This window comes from Corapipo altera, unplaced genomic scaffold (assembly GCF_003945725.1).
Source record: "Corapipo altera isolate COAL_440 unplaced genomic scaffold, ASM394572v1 61067, whole genome shotgun sequence".
Classification (NCBI taxonomy): Eukaryota; Metazoa; Chordata; class Aves; order Passeriformes; family Pipridae; genus Corapipo; species Corapipo altera.
The window spans coordinates 256861-276358 of NW_020885043.1; the positions used below are offsets into that span (position 1 = coordinate 256861).

Consider the following 19498-nt stretch of genomic DNA (forward strand, 5'->3'; position numbering starts at 1 on the left):
GTCCATGGTGCCAGATGGGATCCACCCAAGAATACTGAAGGAGCTGGTAGAAGAGCTCACCAAGCCACTTTCAATCACTTTACCAGCAGTCCTGGTCAACCAGGTAGATCCCAGGTGACTGGAACTTGGCAAATGTGGCACCCATCTACAAGAAGGGTCGGAAGGAGTGATGCCTTAGAAATTTTAAGATTTGTAGCAAATATAGATTTTTAGTATGGCTGTAAAGTTTCTCACACTTTAAATAACAGTTGACAGTTACCAAACCCAGTTCTCATGATTCATATCAAATTTTCTAAATTCTTCAGGTTTTTTTAATGTTCTTCTCAAGGGAAAAGACTATAGTAAGCACATTTTGCTTAGGACATATGCACCTGGACCGAAATAATAAGATGTCATTATAGCCAAAGCAACCTTGAAGGCCCAGGAAGCTTGGAAGAGCTCCAAAGACAATGCATGCTGTGAGGAGGAGGAAGATGAGGAAGAAAGGGGTCTTGAGACCTCCAACTCAATTCTGGGGAGGAGTGCCGGGGGGCAGATCTGGGGAGGATCTGGGAGCAGATAGTTCTTGGATTGGATGGATTAGTACTATAAAATTGTAAAACCCCTGGACACGTGTGTGTGCCTATGTACTGTGTGCACTTGAAGGCCTTCATTAAAGAACTGCTCTCTATCTTATCTATACTAATATTCTTTGGAGAAATTTTTTCTTCCATTTTAGGCATCAGGAGGATCCGGAGAACTACAGGTCTGTCAACCTGACCTCAGTCCTGGGGAAGGTCATGGAGCAGATCATGAGTACTATCACATGGCACATACAGGACAACCAGGGGATCATGCCCAACCACTATGGGCTTATGAAAGGCAGGTCCTGCTTGACTGATCTGTTCTCCTTCTATGACAAGGTGACCCACCCAGTGGATGAGGGAAAAGCTGTGGATGTGTCTACATGGACTTCAGTAAAGCCTTTGACACCATTTCCCACAGCATTCTCCTGGAGAAACTGGCTGCTCATGGCTTGGATGGGTTTACTCTTTGCTGGGCAAAAAACTGCCTGGATGGTTGGGCCCAGACAGTGGTGGGGAATGTTAAAACCAGATGGCAGCTGATCACTAGTGGGGTTCCCCAGGGCTCAGTAGTGGGGGTGGTTCAGTTTAATATCTTTATTGATGATCTGGATGAGGGGATCAAGTGCACCCTCAGCAAGTTGCAGTAGACACCAAGTTGGGGGGGAGTGGGTATTTTCTTGTGATTAGAAAGGCTCTGCAGAGGGATCTGGACAGGCTGGATAGATGGGCTGTGGCCAATTGTATGAGGTTCAACAAGGCCAAGTGCCAAGTCTTGAACTTGGGTGACCAACAACCCCATGCAGTGCTACAGGCTTGGGGCAGAGTGGCTGGAAAGTGGCCCATTGGAAAAGGACCTGGAGGTGTTGGTCAATAGCAGCTGAACATGAGCCAGCATGTGCCCAGGTGGACAAGAAGACCAATGGCATCCTGGCTTGGATCAGAAATAGTGTGGCCAGCAGGACTGGGGAAGTGATTGTCCTTCTGTACTTGGCACTGGTGATGCTGCATCTCAAGTACTATGTTCAGTTTTGGGCCCCTGAATTCAGGAAGGACTTTGAGGTGCTGGAGCAGGTCTGGAGAAGGACAACAGAGCTGGGGAAAGGTCTAGAGCATAAGTGATGAGGAGCAGCTAAGGGAGCTGGAGTTGTTCAGTCTGGAGAAAAGGAGGCTCAGGGGAGACCTTATCACTCTCTACAACTCCCTGAAAAGGGATTAACAAGTGGCAGGATGAGAGGAAATGGCCTCAAGTTGCACCAGGGGAGGTTCAGGTTAGATATTAGGAAAAATTTCTTCACTGAAAGGGTTGTAAAGCATTGGAACAGGCTGCCCAGGGAAGTGGTGGAATCACTATCCCTGGAAGTGTTTAAAAGGCATGTGGATATGGCACTTGGGAAAATGGTTTAGTGGTGAACACGGTGGTGCTGGGTTGTGGGAATAAGCTGAGTCAGAGGCACCTGCATTCATCAGTTAATTAGAATCAAAAGGGAGTGTTTCAGCCTTGGAGCTGAGAAGGAGTGTGTGAATCAAAACACTGAGTTTTCAAAAAGTCCTGGGAATTCTAGTTAACTGAATGACAACACCAGGCACTGTTTACCAAAAGAACCCTAATAAAAGGGGAATGCAGAGAAAGCTCTGTGGAGAATCCTGAAAACTGAATCATGGTGTGTGTGCAGCTTCATTTCTTCAGCACCCATATTTGCCATACTGGGTTAATGGTTGGACTCAATGATCTTGGAGGTCTTTTCCAACCTTAATGATTCTATGATTCTAACTGTCAAAACTAAACTTAAAAAAGCAAAACCTTTTATTTTTTCATTTAAAGGAAAACAAGTTCAAAACACTTTGATCCCACTAACCTGACAACCTGTGAATTTTATCCCACTTGACATGGTCTTGGAACTAAAAAGTGCAATATTTACTTAAAACACTTTAAACACTTTTCCAGACTTACTTTTTTATCTGATGTCCCAGCCCAAATCTTTCCTTAGTAGAGATCTGAAATACATCCACAGTTGGCACTACAGAAAAAGGATATATCGTTGATATACAAACTTAAAACAATAATCAAGAACTCATGACCATACAAGTCATATTAAAATATTCCCACAATATTCTATCTGGACCTTTACCATAGGAAATGCCATTGAACAAATAGTGAAAGCAGACATGTCATCTTAGTCTATGAACAAATGAATACATGATTTGTAATCATCATCTAAGTGCCTGATGTATGAATTCCAGTGGCCAAGGATTACCTTGAATTTTCCTCAAGACCTGTCCTGATGTTGGTATATCCATAAAGTGTAAGGGGTGAAGGCTGGAAGTCAGCTCCTGGTATTACTAAAATCCTTTAATAGCATTTACTAGATAGAAGGGGCATGTGGATTCCAGCACTTTTTGAGAGACTCTCAGGTCCTCGAGGCAGGACAATAGCCAACACATATTACAAGCATGAATAGACTTTGTATTAAATAAGGAAGTAATGACTATAGTAAACCAAAAAGGAATGAAAACAAAAATCTGGGGCTGATTCAAATTTAATTAAAAAAGGAAAATTGGTATTTTGAAATCTATATTGTTCTAATCACTGAGAAAATCAGATTTTATTCAGAATATCAAAGTTTATCCTTTATTTTCCCATTAATAAATTAATTTTTAAAATAAAATGCAATATATATATAACCTGACTGTCCAATTTCACTTAGTAGATACCTTTCCTTTAATGTTATTTTTCAAATATAATCTCATCTTTTAATGACAAAATGATGAATTTTTCAAAAGGGACAAATGTTTTGATTAGGAGTAGCAATGTCTTTAGATTGTCAAATTTAGGACACGTGGTGGGGGAGAATATTTTCAGTATCAATCATCATACCTAGATCAACAATCTTAAAATTTGATATCTAGATTACAATTGTTGTCTAAACTCTACAGCCAGAGGACACAGGACAGTACCTCCAAAGGCTGATTCATCCTAATGTAAGACAGGTTTTTAAGGTACATGGGAGAAACTGCCCACAGGTACAATAATAAGACATTAATTAGAAGAATAACCATCTGAAATCAGGATATTAAACAGCTGCAATGCCATAGGTATACCTCTCATTGTGTTTTGGAGTATACTGCATTTCTGTTTCTTCTATCAGTGAAAAGAAAGTACTATAGGAGAAAAATATGTAGCATAAAATTATGACCTGATAGTCTCGAAACAACATAATTAAGGGGGAAGAGGAATACACAAAGAGTTTTGTTAACACAAAAGATGTTGGATCTCATTGTCCTTTGGTAAATAAATAAACACGGTTGCAACAGCAGTTGAGCTCATAAAACCAGTAGCAGTGAAGCACTTGCCTCTGGTCCTGATCTTGCCTTTCTTGGTACTCTGGCACTCCTACAATCAGTCAGCTTCAGGACAGGGAACTAAGCTACCTGTTTTAACCTTGTTAATGGTGCAGAAGATATCTTGTTACTTCTAATTTCACTAGATCATTTCATACTGCATGCTGCTCTTTGTGCTTCACCCTCTCTTATTTGCTGCACTTTTTTATTTTTTAAATTACATTTTGATAGAAATATTCTGAATACTAACACTGCTACCTGCTATGGCAAATACATATTCTAAGATCTGCATATTTACAAAAAAGATTGCATCAATCAAATACCAAAAAACCAAAGTCAAGCAAAAAAAAAAAAATTACTGATGTAATGAAATGCTTATTTGAATGAACAGAACATGGTTTATAGTTAGAATCGACAGACAACATATCCTATAAAAATAGCTCATTGGGACAGATTTTGCTAAACATATTATGATTGGAAATATCTATTGATTTTCCAGAGGCAGAATTCTCCCACAGATACAAGCCTGCACTGACAGCTTGCACTGGAAGCCTCCAAAACCGAGCAAGTTATGTTTCAAATGACACACTTAGTTCTGATTTTCCATTGTAAAAATATATCTGGAGTTGACTCTTGCATATGAATGTTTCCAAATCTTTAATCTCAGTTGATTCTTCATGAGTCTGACCATTTTTGCTCTCATGAGAAAGCTTTACTCACATAACAACCAGAGAGTAGGATGTCAACATTTAAAATTCTCATTCAAATTTAAAGATCCCCAGAGTACCCACAGTCACACAGAAATCAGAAGCTGGCACGATAATTACCATGGCCTGATTCTTCAAAGGTGCATGAAAAAGGGCATATGTCCTGCACAGATCTGTGTATGTATACCTTATTGGTGATATCTGCATCTGTGAAGATGATCCCTGATTTCCAAAATCTAGAAATCACATATAAGAAAATGTTGATCTTTATTCCTTAACCCCTAGTTCCTAGGGGAAGCAGTTGCATTTCAAAGGATATCAAGAAAAGAAGTTCCAAAACTCAACCTATGAAAGTTTAAACTAATGTCCACATCATTATTGAGGGCCTAGCCATGCAAATATATGTAAGTATAATTTCAAACTAGTAGGACTGCTCTCAGTGGTAGATTTAAGTGCATGCAGGGTCAAAGATTTGGCAGAGCATCTATCACCTAGTACATGGCTTAGATCGAGACACCATACAGTCACATGAAGAATACATCGGTGACTAACCTGGACCATTTAAGTACTGTGTAAGTGAACAGTGCAATCGCACTATTATAGGCTCTGTACGAATTACATCCCAAGCCACAGCAATCTCTTCCTAGTTCAAGATAAAAAGAAAACAACAGACACCATTATCTATCATGAGGAACTGTTGCATTTTGTCAGTCTACCTTAGGGTTGTTATAAACACTATCCATCTATTTAGCCAGTCATAGAATATCTACTCCAACTCTAAACTTGAGACATAGGACAAACTATTGCCTGCTAATATCTCTAAAAGCATTGTTAGACTGCTTCCAACTCTTGAGTATGCTCACTTAAACTGAACACAGGTTTCTATACAACACCACATCTGCAATGCAGGCAGACATTACCATCAATCAAGAGATACTACTTCAAAGCTGAGAAGTAAAGAAGCAAATAAAGATGGAAAGGAAACTCATGCCATGACACAGGACAAAGGAAATGTTTGCTCCTTCTTAAGACTGATTACAATAATTCGAGGTATGATCAGATTTTCTTAGATTTTAGAAGAGTTTGAGAACATATGTGCTGTGCTGACCTGAGAAAATGACATATCTGTGCAAAAGCTAATGATGCCCCTAAAAGCACTAATTTTAATTCTACATCTAGAGGACAGGAAGTTACTGCACAGATGAGGTGAGGAAATGTGGAGTTACTGACAGCATAACTGTTATAGGAGCCATGCTGCTAGTCGACAGCACAGTGCTACTGTGCTATCTCCTTTGTCACTGAAGCCTCTCCCTAATCAGCTGCAGATGCTGAGAAGCACACAGGAAAGCTTCAGCCAAGGTCTTCCTCCCTCCAGGACTCTGTGAAGTGTTTTCACCTAACTAGGATAGCAAAAAAAAATATTTCATTTATATCAGTTAAAACACCATTCACAAACCATAGTTGGAAGAAAATACATATGCAGTAAATAAAAGCCTACGAAACATTTTAACAATGTGATCATAAAAGGAAAAAGAAAGAAACCTTTCCACTGAGTAGCAAACAATAATGTGACAGTCACTTGTGAAGATCAAGTCTCTGAAAAAGCAAAGTCTCAGTGGTTGTCTAGTCTGATGTATAGCAGAATTAAACGGGTATTAATGTTCATTATTTAACTCTGTGATTAGATTACTTACATCAAGAAAGCTAACATCAATATGCAGATCAATATCTACATCATCAATAGTTCCATATTCCCTGAAAGAAAAGAATTACATTACATTAGAGTTCTTTAAGACACTCCTCAGCCCATAAGTACTTATAATATTTTTTAAAGGATAATCTTGTGTGTAAAGTCAGAATGGTAATAAAATACACATTTACATAGATTGGATCAATATTCCCAGTGGGTGACTGCTGCACTGAAACCTTCTTTCAGTAGATCTTGCTTAAATAGGTTATATCTTTTTTCTACTAATTCCTCAAATTTTCATTGCTGCTATGTAAAGAAAATAATAATGGTCACATGCTGCTCCTATTTACGAAAAAAAAATGCTAGTTAATTGTTACAAGTATTTTAGGCTAACAGCCAGCAACTAAGAATCATAGAATCAGAATATCCTGAGTTGGAAGGGATCCACAGGGGTCATCTAAGTCAAACTCCTGGCCCTGCACAGGACAGCCCCAAGAATCACACCATGTGCCTGAGAGTATTGTCCAAACACTTCTTCAACTCAGACAGGTTTGGTGCTATGACCACTTCACTGGGGAGCCTGTTCCAGTGCCTGACTGCCCTCTGGGTGAAGAACCTTTTCCTAATATCCAACCTAACTCCCCCCCAACACAGCTTCATGCCATTCCCTCGGGTCCTATCACTGGTCACCAGAGTGAAAAGATTGGTACCTGCCCCTCCACTTCCCCTTGTGAGGATGTTCAAGACTGCAATGAGGTCTGCCCTCAGTCTCCTCCAGGTTGAACAAGCCAAGTGACCTCAGCTGCTCCCTGTATGCATTCCCCTCAATTCGCGTGTTTGCCCTTAAAATCAAATCACTTCCACATGCATACATCCACAAAAGAAACTTTTTTAAACAGCACTTCACAAGACGTATATATAGCTGTGGTAGCCAGCATGAGAAACAAGAAGTGAAAGGCCTGAGAAAAGTCTAAATGACCTTGTGTTGTTTTCTCTAGGCTGTTGTCATAGGTTGAGATTGGCCCCCCCTGAGAAGCTGGGGGGCTCAGAGGTGATTGGGTGCCAGGACAGTGTTCCCTGGAGAGCCAATCACCATTCATGTTGTTCGCTTCTGCTCAAAATCATATATCACAGCACCGGAAACGGTTGGCAGTGCAGTCTTGGTTGTTTTGCTGTTGGTGTCTTCTGCGTGTAGGTGGACAAGGCCAGGGGGTGGTTGGGCTACCTCTCTTCCCCTCCGGGGGGGAGAGGGGAGCCCTGCGACCCCCCAACTCAGCCTTTGGCTAGAGATAGAGTCAGCATTTGGAGTGTGTGCTGTGAAGGAAGAGATTCACAGCACCTGAGGTAAGAGAAGAGAGGCAGGTTTTGCAGCCAGGCCCTCTTCCCCCTCCTTTTCTGAAGTGAAGCTGTAGAGGGGGACTTTTTCCTTTCCGTCCACTGTAAGTGGAGGAGAGGCTCAGCACTGAAGTTGAGCCAAGTGGACAGGCCGTGGAGGTAGGCCCGGTGCTTGGGAGAAGGGTCCCAGGCGAAATTGGAGACGAGCCAAGAGCTCGAGAGTTGCCTGCTGAAGCTGACCGGAGGCAGCTAAGAACTGATGTGGAGGAATGAAGATTCCAGGATGTGGACGCTTGATAAGCTACACTGCAGCAGCCTACGAACCGAGGTGAGACACCGAGAGGGAGAAATCAGCAGCAAAAGAGCAAGGACTCAAAACTATCTTCTCGGACTTCATGAGGAGAGACTGCAACAAAACAACTGCTGGAACTTGGTGAGAGGGGGAGTGTTCAGGAGCCCAGAACATTCCCACAGCAAAAGACTGTGTTACATGTCAACCTTGAAGGCTACTCCTGGACTAAAGTTAAAGGAGGGGCTTGAAAGGACTGACTGATAGTAATGTAATATATATATATAGTTGCCTTTAGTTTGTATAGTATTTATTTGTGTAAATAAATGTACATACTTCCCCCTTCCCCTACAGAAGCCTCTGGCCTGAAAGTTTCTGTCCGGTGTTAGGATAAATTGTGGGAAGGGGTGGGAGAAGTCTAAAAAATGGATTTTAGATTTCTAATGTGGCTCAAATTGCCACAACTGTGATTTACTGCCCAGAAACAAACTCAGCTATTCTGTTTGCATTCTTACCATATGTGGGTTTGAAAAGGAGTTCCTTGAAACTCCAAGGTTTGTGTGCGTGTTGTTTGTGTGAACAGGCCGGACTGAGAGAGTGATGGATGTGTGACTTGCAGCTGTGTTCTGTCTTGATTTGCTTAACCACTCCCATCTAAAAGTGAATGATATAAAAACCCTGAGTGATGGGTAATAAACTGATTTCTGTCCACTAAATCAGGAGTCCGTAATCTTCATTCCATCTATAAATGGCACCCAGACGAGGCTGAATTATAGCACTCAGTGCTCTGGGATGGAAGCTGCAGCCGAACGGGGTTGGTCATTTTGCGCACATCATCCTGTGTCAGGATCATCACCCACTGTCGTGTGTCATAGTTTGAGCTGCTCCCCCCAGGGCTGAGAGCTAGAGGTGGTTGGTCCCAGGAGAGTTTCCCCTGAGGGACCAATCACAGCTGTTCTTTTTCGCTCCTGTGAAATTAGATATTCACAACAACCAGAAGTTGTTTGCAGAGGGGTGTGGTAGTTTGGGCTAGGCCTTCCTTGGTGACCAGTTTGCAGCCAAGGAAGGGTCCAGATTTACCCAGTATTCCCTACAATTTTTACGTAAACCAGACTATAAGAAGAAAGGAGGAGAGGCCTTCGCTTGGAGGTGCAGGTTCCCTGCTGTTGAGTCTGCCGTGTTGGGGAACAAGGCCTGGTAAGACCTTGTCGACCTTGGGAGGCGGAGGTTGCCGGCGATCGTCCCGGAGCGAATCTCAGTTGTCCCAAGGAGAGTGGTGGGATATTTTCTTTGCTAACCCTTTAGTTACTAGATCTCGGGCTACTGATTGGGATATATATATATATATATTATTTTGGTTTTGTTCCTTTTCCCTTCCCCCTTCCCTTTCCCCTGTGAAATTGTATATATATATTTCAATTGTATATAACTGTAATATAGGTGTAAATATATTTATATATATCACTTTAGTTGTCTCTCTCTCGTTTCGGGTTTTCTTAGTTGTCTTTTCTCCCTCTTCTCCCTGAGGTTTTTTGGGGGGGAGGGGACTTCTTGTGGTAAGGTTTGGAGACTTGGCAGGGAGCCAACTTCAAACCATATCACATAAGTGGTGTTTCCGCCTGGTTATCTCCGGTTTGTTTTGATTTTGCCACAATTGTTATCGAACAAGTCTGGGAAGGGAACCAAGTTGGTGCAAACACTGACCATTGTTTGGGAACACTACCGGGAGAGCTGACAAGAACCTATTGTTTATATAAACATAGCTTTGGTTGGGAACAAAGGAAAAATATATAAAAATGGCCTTTTTATTCATTTTCCTGGTTATTTTGACCATTTTTATATATGCTTCTGGGTATCCAGTGAGAACTAACCCAGAAGGCATCTACCAATATCTGCCTTTCCTTAATTATGACATCAAAGGCCTAGTGACTGAGGTCCCTAGGATCAAAATTGGCCCCAATCCTTACCTAAATTGTTTGGCAACGGTTCTACTATTCCTAAAAGCCATGGAAGTACTGTTTAACATAGGAAAGGTGGTGTGGTACTGCTTTCCTTGTTGCAGGAAAGGTCGAAACTCAAAGGGATTTGCTGGAACTTTGGGAAGGGCCTTGAGAAAACCAGTCCCTGGATGGCAAGGAATCTGGGTCAACTTTGGTAAATTGGTAGGGCGCGTGACACCTCCCATTAGTTGGGACTTCACACCAGAGCAGGTGTTTGATCCTGATGAGGTGGCACGTCGTCTGGCAGAAGGATGTTTTTCTTACAAGGACCCAAATATGCAGGTTTTTGCTTTGTATTGGGACCTGGCGAGTGCCTATCGAACTGCTGTGGACTATGCTTGAAAGACTAAGGTTGAGGCGGAAACTCAAACCCTGCCACCTGAGACCAATGTCACCTCTACTACATGCACTGAAAGTGGAACCCAGACTACACCACCTGAGATACCTCTTGCCCCTGTAGTGAAAAGGAAGTCGTGGGTATCGGCGCCCGAAACTTTAAGCCTACGACCACATGGAGATCAAAACAAGTCAGAAGATATGGGAGAGGGGACTGATACTGATACCAGTGCCAAAACTCCACCTCCACGAGTAGTAAAACCCCCGAAAGCGGAAACTACAGAGTTGCGGTCAATGACCCCAGCAGAACTCTGGGACTTACAAAAAGATTACACTCGTCGACCTGGTGAGCGAATTCTATCGTGGTTGCTCCGATGCCGAGACCGTGGGACTAGAGGTCACATATTGTCAACTGCTGAAGCAGAACAACTAACATCCATCTCCAAAGACCGTGAACTTGATCACTTAATTGCAGAGGAGAGACCAGACCTCAGTCTTTGGGCGCGACTTGTCTTAAGTGCGAGACAAAGATTTCCATTTAAAGACTATTTACCGTACCCCATGAGGAAGTGGACTAAGGTAGAAGACGCCGTCCAGTACCTAAGAGAAATGGCATTGTTGGAAGTTATGTATGATGATGCTCAATACAATCCCATCGCTGATGACCCAGAGGGTGTCACTTGCACAATGTCCATGTGGAAGAAGATAATCCAGGGTGCTCCTGCATCATATGTTCATACCTTGGCAGGAATAATGCTTCCAAACACACAAGAAACGCTTGTGGGCACGCTGTGTACAGTTCTACGACATCTAGAAGAAGCAGTAGAATCTAAGAATGAGTTTTCTAGAGACTATTCTGATTCTAGTTACAGACGAAGACCTGAGAGAGACGAGCCTTACGGGTGCTCTGATTATGAGGATGACTACGGAGACCACAGGGACAGATGCTACAGAGACAGAGCAGCAGACTGGTCTCAACCACGATCTCGATCTTGGTCCCGGTCCTGCTCACGATCTCCTTCTGTCACACGCAGAAGGAGCGAAAACCCTAAGCGTAGATCTAAGCGCAGTGAACCGTGGTCCTATCTGCGCGCCCAAGGAGAAAACATGAGTAAGTGGGATGGTGAACCTACTTCCAGACTCGAGGCCATAGTGAGAGAACTAAAATGCAAGGAAACTGATAAGAAAGTCATCTACGTAGTAGATACAGATTTCTTCAAAAGAGAACTGAGATCTCCTAGACGCAGGAGGTCTGGAGTCCATTTCCAGGATGACAAGAAAGCCTCTGACAAACCTAAGCAAAGATCCGACGGTGAATGCTCTGACCAGAACCAATAGAGGGACCCTGCCTTCTGCCAGGAGAAGGAAAGGGACGAGGAAGATAACAGAGTTTACTGGACTGTGTGGGTTCGATGGCCTGGCACATCGGATCCTCAGAGATACCAAGCTTTAATAGATACCGGCGCACAGCGTACGTTAATGCCCTCAGGACATGTGAGCACAGAGACTGTTTCAATTTCTGGGGTGACAGGAGGGTCTCAAGAGCTGTCGGTGGTAGAGGTCGAAATAAACCTGACAGGAGACCAATGGGAAAAACATTCCATTGTGACGGAGTCAGAAGCCCCTTGCATTCTCGGCATGGATTACCTGAGAAGAGGATACTTCAAAGACCCGAAGGGGTACCGATGGGTTTTTGGTATAGTCGCGGTGACTGAAGAGGAATCCAAACGATTATCTGCCCTGCCCGACCTCTCAGAAGATCCTTCTGTTGTAGGATTACTGCGAGTCGAGGACCACTAAGTGCATAGGCGACAGTACCGGACTAATCGAGATGCTGTGATCCCCATCCATAAGATGATGCGCAAGTTGGAAAGCCAAGGGGTGGTTAGTAGAACACACTCCACCCTTCAATAGCTCCATTTGACCTGTACGTAAGTCCGATGGTGAATGGAGACTGACGGTGGACTATCATGACTTGAATGAAGTCACGCCACCATTGAGTGCTGCTGTACCAGACATGCTGGAACTCCAGTACGAGCTGGAGTCCAGGACAACCAAGTGGTATGTCACCATCGACATCGCCAATGCATTTTTCTCCATTCCGTTAGCAGCAGAGTGCAGGATGCAGGTTGCTTTCACGTGAAGAGATGTGCAGTACATGTGGAACCGACTGCCCCAGGGGTGGAAGTACAGTCCAACAATCTGCCATGGACTGATTCAGGCCACACTGGAGAAGGGCAAGGCCCCAAAACATATCCAGTACACTGATGACATCATTGTATGGGGGGACACAGCGGAAGAAGTTTTCGAGAAAGGAGAGGAAATCATCCAGATTCTCCTCGACGCCGGTTTTACCATCAAGAAGAACAAGGTCAAGGGACCTGCCAGAGAGATTCAATTCCTGGGGGTGAAATGGCAAGATGGACGATGCCAGATACCAACAGATGTCATCAATAAGATTGTAACCATGGCTCCGTCGACCAACAAGAAGGAGACGCAAGCTTTCCTGGGGACCATAGGCTTCTGGAGAATGCACATTCCTGAGTATAGCCAGATTGTGAGCCCTCTTCACTTTGTGACCCATAAAAAGAATACCTTTCAATGGGGTCCTGAACAGCAACAGGCATTCAAACAAATCAAGCAAGAGATTGCACATGCCGTGGCTCTTGGACCAGTTCAGACGGGACCAGACGTGAAGAATGTACTTTACACTGCAGCTGGAGATAAAGGTCCCTCCTGGAGCCTCTGGCAAAAGTTGTCTGGTGAGACACCAGGGCGACCGCTTGGTTTCTGGAGCCGAAGCTACAGGGGTTCTGAAACCAACTACACTCCTGTGGAAAAGGAAATTCTGGCAACCTACGAAGGCATACAAGCAGCCTCAGAAGTGGTTGGCACTGAAACACAGCTCCTCCTAGCACCTCAACTACCAGTCCGAAGTTGGATGTTCAAAGGGAAGGTGCCTCCTACGCATCATACCACCCATGCTATGTGGAGCAAGTGGATAACCTTGATTATGCAGCGTGTACGATTGGGAAGCTCGAATCGCCCTTGAATTCTGGAGGTTATCACAAATTGACCTGAAGGTGGGAACTTCAGACTGGCAGAAGAAGAAGAAGAACCAGTGAGCCAAACTGAAGAAGCTCCGCCATTTGATCAGCTGCCAGATGAAGAAAGGCATTATGCCCTTTTCACTGATGGTTCTTGCCATATTGTAGGAAGAAACCGGAAGTGGTAAGCAGTCGTTTGGAATCCCACATGACAAGTGGCAGAAGCTGCCGAAGGTCAAGGCGAGACGAGTCAATTTGCAGAACTCAAAACCGTCCAATTGGCCCTGGACATTGCCGAACGAGAAGGATGACCAAGGCTCTACCTCTACACCGACTCATGGATGATAGCCAATGCCCTATGGGGATGGTTAAACTGATGGAAGAAGATGAACTGGAGGTGTGGAGGAAAACCCATCTGGGCTGGTGACTTGTGGCAGGATATCGCTGCCAGAGCAAAGAGTCTGAATGTGAGAGTCCACCATGTAGATGCCCATGTGTCCAAGAAGCGAACTAATGAAGAACACGATAACAACAGAGAAGCAGACCGAGCTGCACAGATCGAAGTGTCACAAGTAGACCTAGACTGGCAACAGAAGGGAGAGTTGTTCCTAGCTCGATGGACCCATGATGCTTCCGGTCATCAGGGCCGAGATGCCACCCACAGATGGGCACGAGACCGAGGGGTGCATTTAACCATGGATATAATTTCTGAAGTCATCAATGATTGTGAGACTTGTGCCGCTATTAAACAGGCGAAAAGACTGAAGCCCCTGTGGTATGGTAGACAATGGGATAAGTATAAGTATGGAGAGGCATGGTAGGTTGATTATATCAAACTGCCACAGACCCGCCAAGGTAAGCGCTATGTGCTTACCATGGTGGAAGCAACCACCGGATGGCTAGAGACTTTTGCAGTGCCCCACGCAACAACCCGGAATACCATTCTGGGCCTTGAAAAGCAAGTCCTGTGGCAACACGGGACCCCAGAACATATTGAGTCGGACAAAGGGACTCATTTCAAAAATGACTTAGTCACCACTTGGGCGAGGGAACATGGTATCAATTGGGTGTACCACATTCCTTATCATGCACCAGTTGTTGGGAAGGATGAGAGATGTAATGGACTGTTGAAGACAACTCTAAAGGCACTAGGTGAGGGAACTTACAAGAAACTGGGATAAGAACTTAACCAAGGCCACCTGGCTAGTTAACACCAGGGGTTCTGTTAATTGAGCTGGCCCTGCACAAGCAGAATCCCTCCACATTGTTGATGGAGATAAAGTTCCAGCAATCCATTTGAGGGGAATGCTAGGGAAAGCTGTTTGGGTTACCCCTGCCTCAGACCAAGACAAACCCATTCATGGGATTGTCTTTGCTCAAGGACCGGGACATACCTGCTGGATAATGAGGAAGGACAGAGTGATCCAATGTGTGCCTCAAGGAAATTTAGCCTTGGGGAAAAACTACTTGTATGTCCTGAGTTGTGTTTTACAGGAAACCAGTCACCAGATGAGAGAGACCTGAACTAAGTTGATGCCAATATCCCGTGATGAGACAACCCAGAATGATGAAACAGCCAAAAAATCAGAACTGTAATTGTGACTGAGGAGACCAAAGATCTGGACTGAACTGAACTGATGTCAGTATTGATTTCCCAACGACGAGACAACTGTGGCGAGAGACCAACAAGGACTATATATACATGTATATGTGTATATATACGTGCGGGATGTAGGCGAACGTGAGGTATAGGTGTTACGTAAAAATAGTACGGAATAAGGGGTGGAGAATGTGGTAGTTTGGGCTAGACCTTCCTTGGTGACCAGTTTGTAGCCAAGGAAGGGTCCAGATTTACCCAGTATTCCCTACGATTTTTACGTAAGCCAGACTATAAGAAGAAAGGAGGAGAGACCTTCGCTCTCTATCCTTCCGGCGACTTGGAGGTGCAGGTTCCCTGCTGTTGAGTCTGTCGTGTTGGGGAGCGAGGCCTGGTAAGGTCTTGTCAGCCTTGGGAGGCGGAGGTTGCGGGCGATCGTTCCAGAGCGACTCTCGGTTGTCCCAAGGAGAGTGGTGGGATATTTTCTTTGCTAACTCTTTAGTTACTAGATCTCGGGCTACTGATTGGGATATATATATATATATAAATTATTTTGGTTTTGTTCCTTTTCCCTTCCCCCTTCCCTTTCCCCTGTGAAATTGTATATATATATTTCAATTGTATATAACTGTAATATAGGTGTAAATATATTTATATATATCACTTTAACTGTCTCTCTCTCGTTTCGGGTTTTCTTAGTTGTCTTTTCTCCCTCTTCTCCCTGAGGTTTTTTGGGGGGGAGGGGACTTCTTGTGGTAAGGTTTGGAGACTTGGCAGGGAGCCAGCTTCAAAACATATCAGGGGGTGTGTGTGAGAGTGTGTGAGAGAGAGAGAAACTGAGGGGTGGACAGGGGCCCCCTGAACCCGGAGGGGCCCCTGTACCCCCACGACCCTGGCTCGACCAGGACTGGAGGCAGTGTGTAGGAGTGTGTGTGTGTTGTGTGGGAGAGACTCACAACCATGAGGTGAGAGGGGGGAGGCCTCTGGCCCCTTACAGGAGCCAGACCCTCTTCCCCCCCTCCCTCCCCAGCTCGGCTGTGGGGCTTGGGACAGTTTATAACTGGACAAAGTACCCTGTGGCCAAGGCGAGTGGGCTCTTTTTCTTCCCCCACTGCCCAGGGAGGAAGTGGTGGGAACTCAAGGCAGGCAAGGCATTGGAGCCGAGCCAAGAGTGGTCCGGCTGCCCAGAGAAGCAGTTGCGATTCGTTGCCAAAGCTGGAAAAACTCCAGGCAGAAATGGGAGATGGGCTAGAGGGCTCGGAGGTGCCGACATGGGTTTGGACGTGGGCTACCAAAACTAAAAGCTGCAGCAGCTAAGGAAGAGGGCCAAACCAGTAGGTTTTTCTGGGTAAGGACTTTTTGGTGAAAACTATTTGGGGTAAAGGACTGAGCAGAGACCCAGAGTTTGCAACCTGGAGAGTGAGAATGGAACATCTTACTCACTGGGAGGAATCCTTCACAAAACCAGGGAGAAAGGACTCAGAGCTGACTCCCTGGACCTTTCATGATGAAGATACTGATGACGCAAGTTGTTTCCCTTGCAGCTCAGGTTGAGACCTCAGTATGGAGTTGAGGGTTGGTGAGGGTACACGAGAACCCCTTTTCCCTCATACTCTAATGAGAGAGAGACTTTTTCACTATCCCCATGAAGACTTCTCCTGAACTGACGTGGGAGGGTCCAAGGGGTGGTAGAAGCAGTGTTAATATTGAGTATATAATTGTTTTTTAGGGTCAGCTTGGAGAGTTGAGGCATATATACTAAAGAGGACAACATATTGCTTGTTGTGTAATGGACGCCAAAAAAGATAAATTTTACACTGACCTGCGCGGTCTTACCCAAAAGATTCCTGCAGATGATAAGATCGTTATCCTTGGTGATTTCAACGCCAGAGTAGGAAAGAACTTTCAAACCTGGAAAGGAGTATTAGGCAAGCACGGTGTTGGAAACTTGTGGGGTGAAGTCACAACCCCACAACTGAAGTTTGAGGGTTTTGGAATGTTATAAAGTGTTTGGTCGTTTTCCATGGGAGCGGTGGAGCTAATTAGATAGTTCCCATGGACACAACCTTGAGCTGTGTGGCTGAAGTGCAGGTGCAGCATTCCTCAGTGTTTTTGTGGGAATATGTTTGTGTTGTGTGTGTGGGAAAGTAGAAGTGGGAGAACTTAATAAAAAGCTGCCTGCTGTGCTGAGCAGGCAGACATCTCTGGCTTTTCATCCTAGTGTGTGTCTCTTCATCCTAGTGTGTGTGTGTCACGTCTTTCTTCCCCCACAGGACCAAGACCTCTGACAGATACCCAGCGACAGTTGGTGCCCCGTGTGAGGACCAGAAGAAAAGAAAAAAGACTGTCAAGTATTGTCTGGGTCATAGGGGTATCGCGACCGGAGGCAGGTGAGCTGCGGGGCGAGGCGCAGCGAGGTCTTGGTGCTCAGGAGCTGTTAAAGCAGCGGGGCGCTGCAAGACCCGGGTTCGATTGTTCTCTACACCTGCATGCAAGTGTTTCTGCCACACTTGGAAGGCACAAGTTACCTGGAGAGCCTGGGTGCATCTGGCACTTGGTAAGGGGCAGGTGAGCTCCTGGTAACTTTTTCCTAGTCACCATGGGGGCAGACCATGTGTGCAAATGACAGGCGTGTGTTTATCGCCTGGAAAGCTTTGTTACGGTGTTTTGGTGTTAGACCGACGAAGATAAGTTATGTCGCTTGTTAGTTTTGTGTCTTCGGTCTGAGAGAAAGGTTGCTTTGCCTGGGAGGACATTAGAGTATAAAGAAGAGGGGCCGGGCGGAGCCGAAGGGAGCCAAAGCGGGACCGAAGGTCGAGGAGCGGGGCCGGGGGTAACCGGGAGACCCTGCCAAGATGGATGCGCTGCTAGCGACTCGGCAGTACGTGTCCAAGATGATCAAGGACAGCTACGGCATGAATGTGCTGCTGATGGACCGGGACACGATCGTATGAACGTAGTGATTCATTTTCACCTTAAGGAGCTTTCTACGTCTCCTCCGAACGGTGCTGTGCCTGTGTACCCAGCGCCGGGTGCCTGTGCAACAGTGTTGGGTCCGCCCGCTGCGGGCGCCTGCGGAGTGGCGCCGGGTCCGCCTTCGGCACTGCTGAGTCCATCTGTGCCTGCACGGGCGGCAGCAGCGGCTCTGTGCGTGATTGCGGTGCTGTGCCCGGCCCCAGCAGCAGCGGACGGCGAGGGAGTCTGTTTTCCCTCGCGTTGCCGACAACCATGGTCCCGAGTGGTGTTGCGGGGGGGTAGCGGGCTGGTAGTGGCGGCCGCGGTGTCAGGCAGTGCAGGGGGGGGGCTGTCTGTGTTCTCCCCTGTTTTACACCCTCCAACCCCCCTCGCCCCCCCCCCTCCCCGGAACGTGTCCATCTGCAACTGTTCCTTCCCTCCTATGTGTCGTTCTTTCTCAGCGGACCATGTAGCTAGCTTGCGACATGAGGAGAGCAAGGGCAATTTGACTTCTCTTCCTGATTTTTCTCCGAATGAACCCAACCTCTATTCCCCCTCCTCCCCCTCCCTCCCTCCCTCTCCCTCGTCCTCCGACAAATGCTAGTGAAAGTTCCCTTAAGGAAGCAACACTTGCTTCCAGGGGGACCGAGTGCTCAAAAGAAACAGGAGACGCAGGGGGGGCAGAGGGTGGGAAGAGGTGAAGAAGGGAAGGCAAAATGCAGGAGTGGTTCTGTTGCCGTTATGACAAATAGAGTGTCCTTGCTCTATGAAAAAGGTCGAAAATTTCCAAGGTAATATCCCGTCTGTTCCCGTCATATTTGTCTTTTGCATGGAGAGTTGTACAAGATTTACAAGTTAATATTAACAAATATGCCTTAAATTCCCTTTAAGTTATGAGACTGATGAGAACTACACAGCCAATAACAACTTATGATGTGTGTGTGAATGATGGATGACTGAGGTGGCCACCTATGTATGATTGGAAAAAGATTGTGTGAAAGAGAAAAACTACATGAATGTGTAACTGTGTAAACTTACAAATACTTTCTGCCGGTGTCAAGATTTTACAGGGATGTGTAACATGATTCTGTTGAACCATAGTGACTCCTTATTCATGGTATATGAATTCTTCAGGTTCCCACCATGAGTAATTCCACTCTTATGAAAACTGGTGAGGTTTTAGATATTTCAAGACTAGCTCTGTCTGGCTAGCCATATGATCAGGACTGAAGTTAAATAAGAGATTCTTACACAAATTTGGTGTTCTATTTCAGCCTTGTTTCAGAGGCTTATAGAGGTTAAATCTCAGGTGGAACCTTTCCCCCGGTGCTGTTCCTTTTTCATGTGTCATGCTGTCCATGGGCTGTAGCTGTGTGGGCTGTGCAGGAGGCAGGGTCGTTTGAACTTTTCTGTGTTTTCCAGGGTTTAAATCAAGGGTTGTCAATGTTGCTGCCCTGCTTGATCAGCCTGTTGTGGGGGGGGCCTGCAGACTGTCAGGGCCATCCTGTGTCCTTTCTCAGAATCATCGACAGCGCTACAGATAGTGTGTCTCTAGGCCTCCTGATTGGAGACCAGAGTACACCAGTTATGTTGATCAGTGTGACCAGGGCTGCGATGTCGTTTCAGGGAGTCCTTGT

At 45.4% G+C, this 19498-nt stretch overlaps 1 protein-coding gene across 2 annotated transcripts in view; it reads right to left on the reverse strand.

The window, feature by feature from the left end:
* LOC113959487 (poly [ADP-ribose] polymerase 8-like) overlaps nt 1-19498 on the reverse strand; it is a 254813-nt gene that overhangs the window by 56601 nt on the left and 178714 nt on the right. For both annotated transcript variants that reach the window (XM_027668556.1, XM_027668555.1), the window contains exons 8-10: nt 6307-6367; nt 5165-5255; nt 2518-2584 (exon numbers count right to left, since the gene is read on the reverse strand). In XM_027668556.1, the coding sequence (XP_027524357.1) occupies nt 2518-2584; nt 5165-5255; nt 6307-6367 (219 nt within the window). The remainder of the gene's footprint in view (nt 1-2517; nt 2585-5164; nt 5256-6306; nt 6368-19498) is intronic.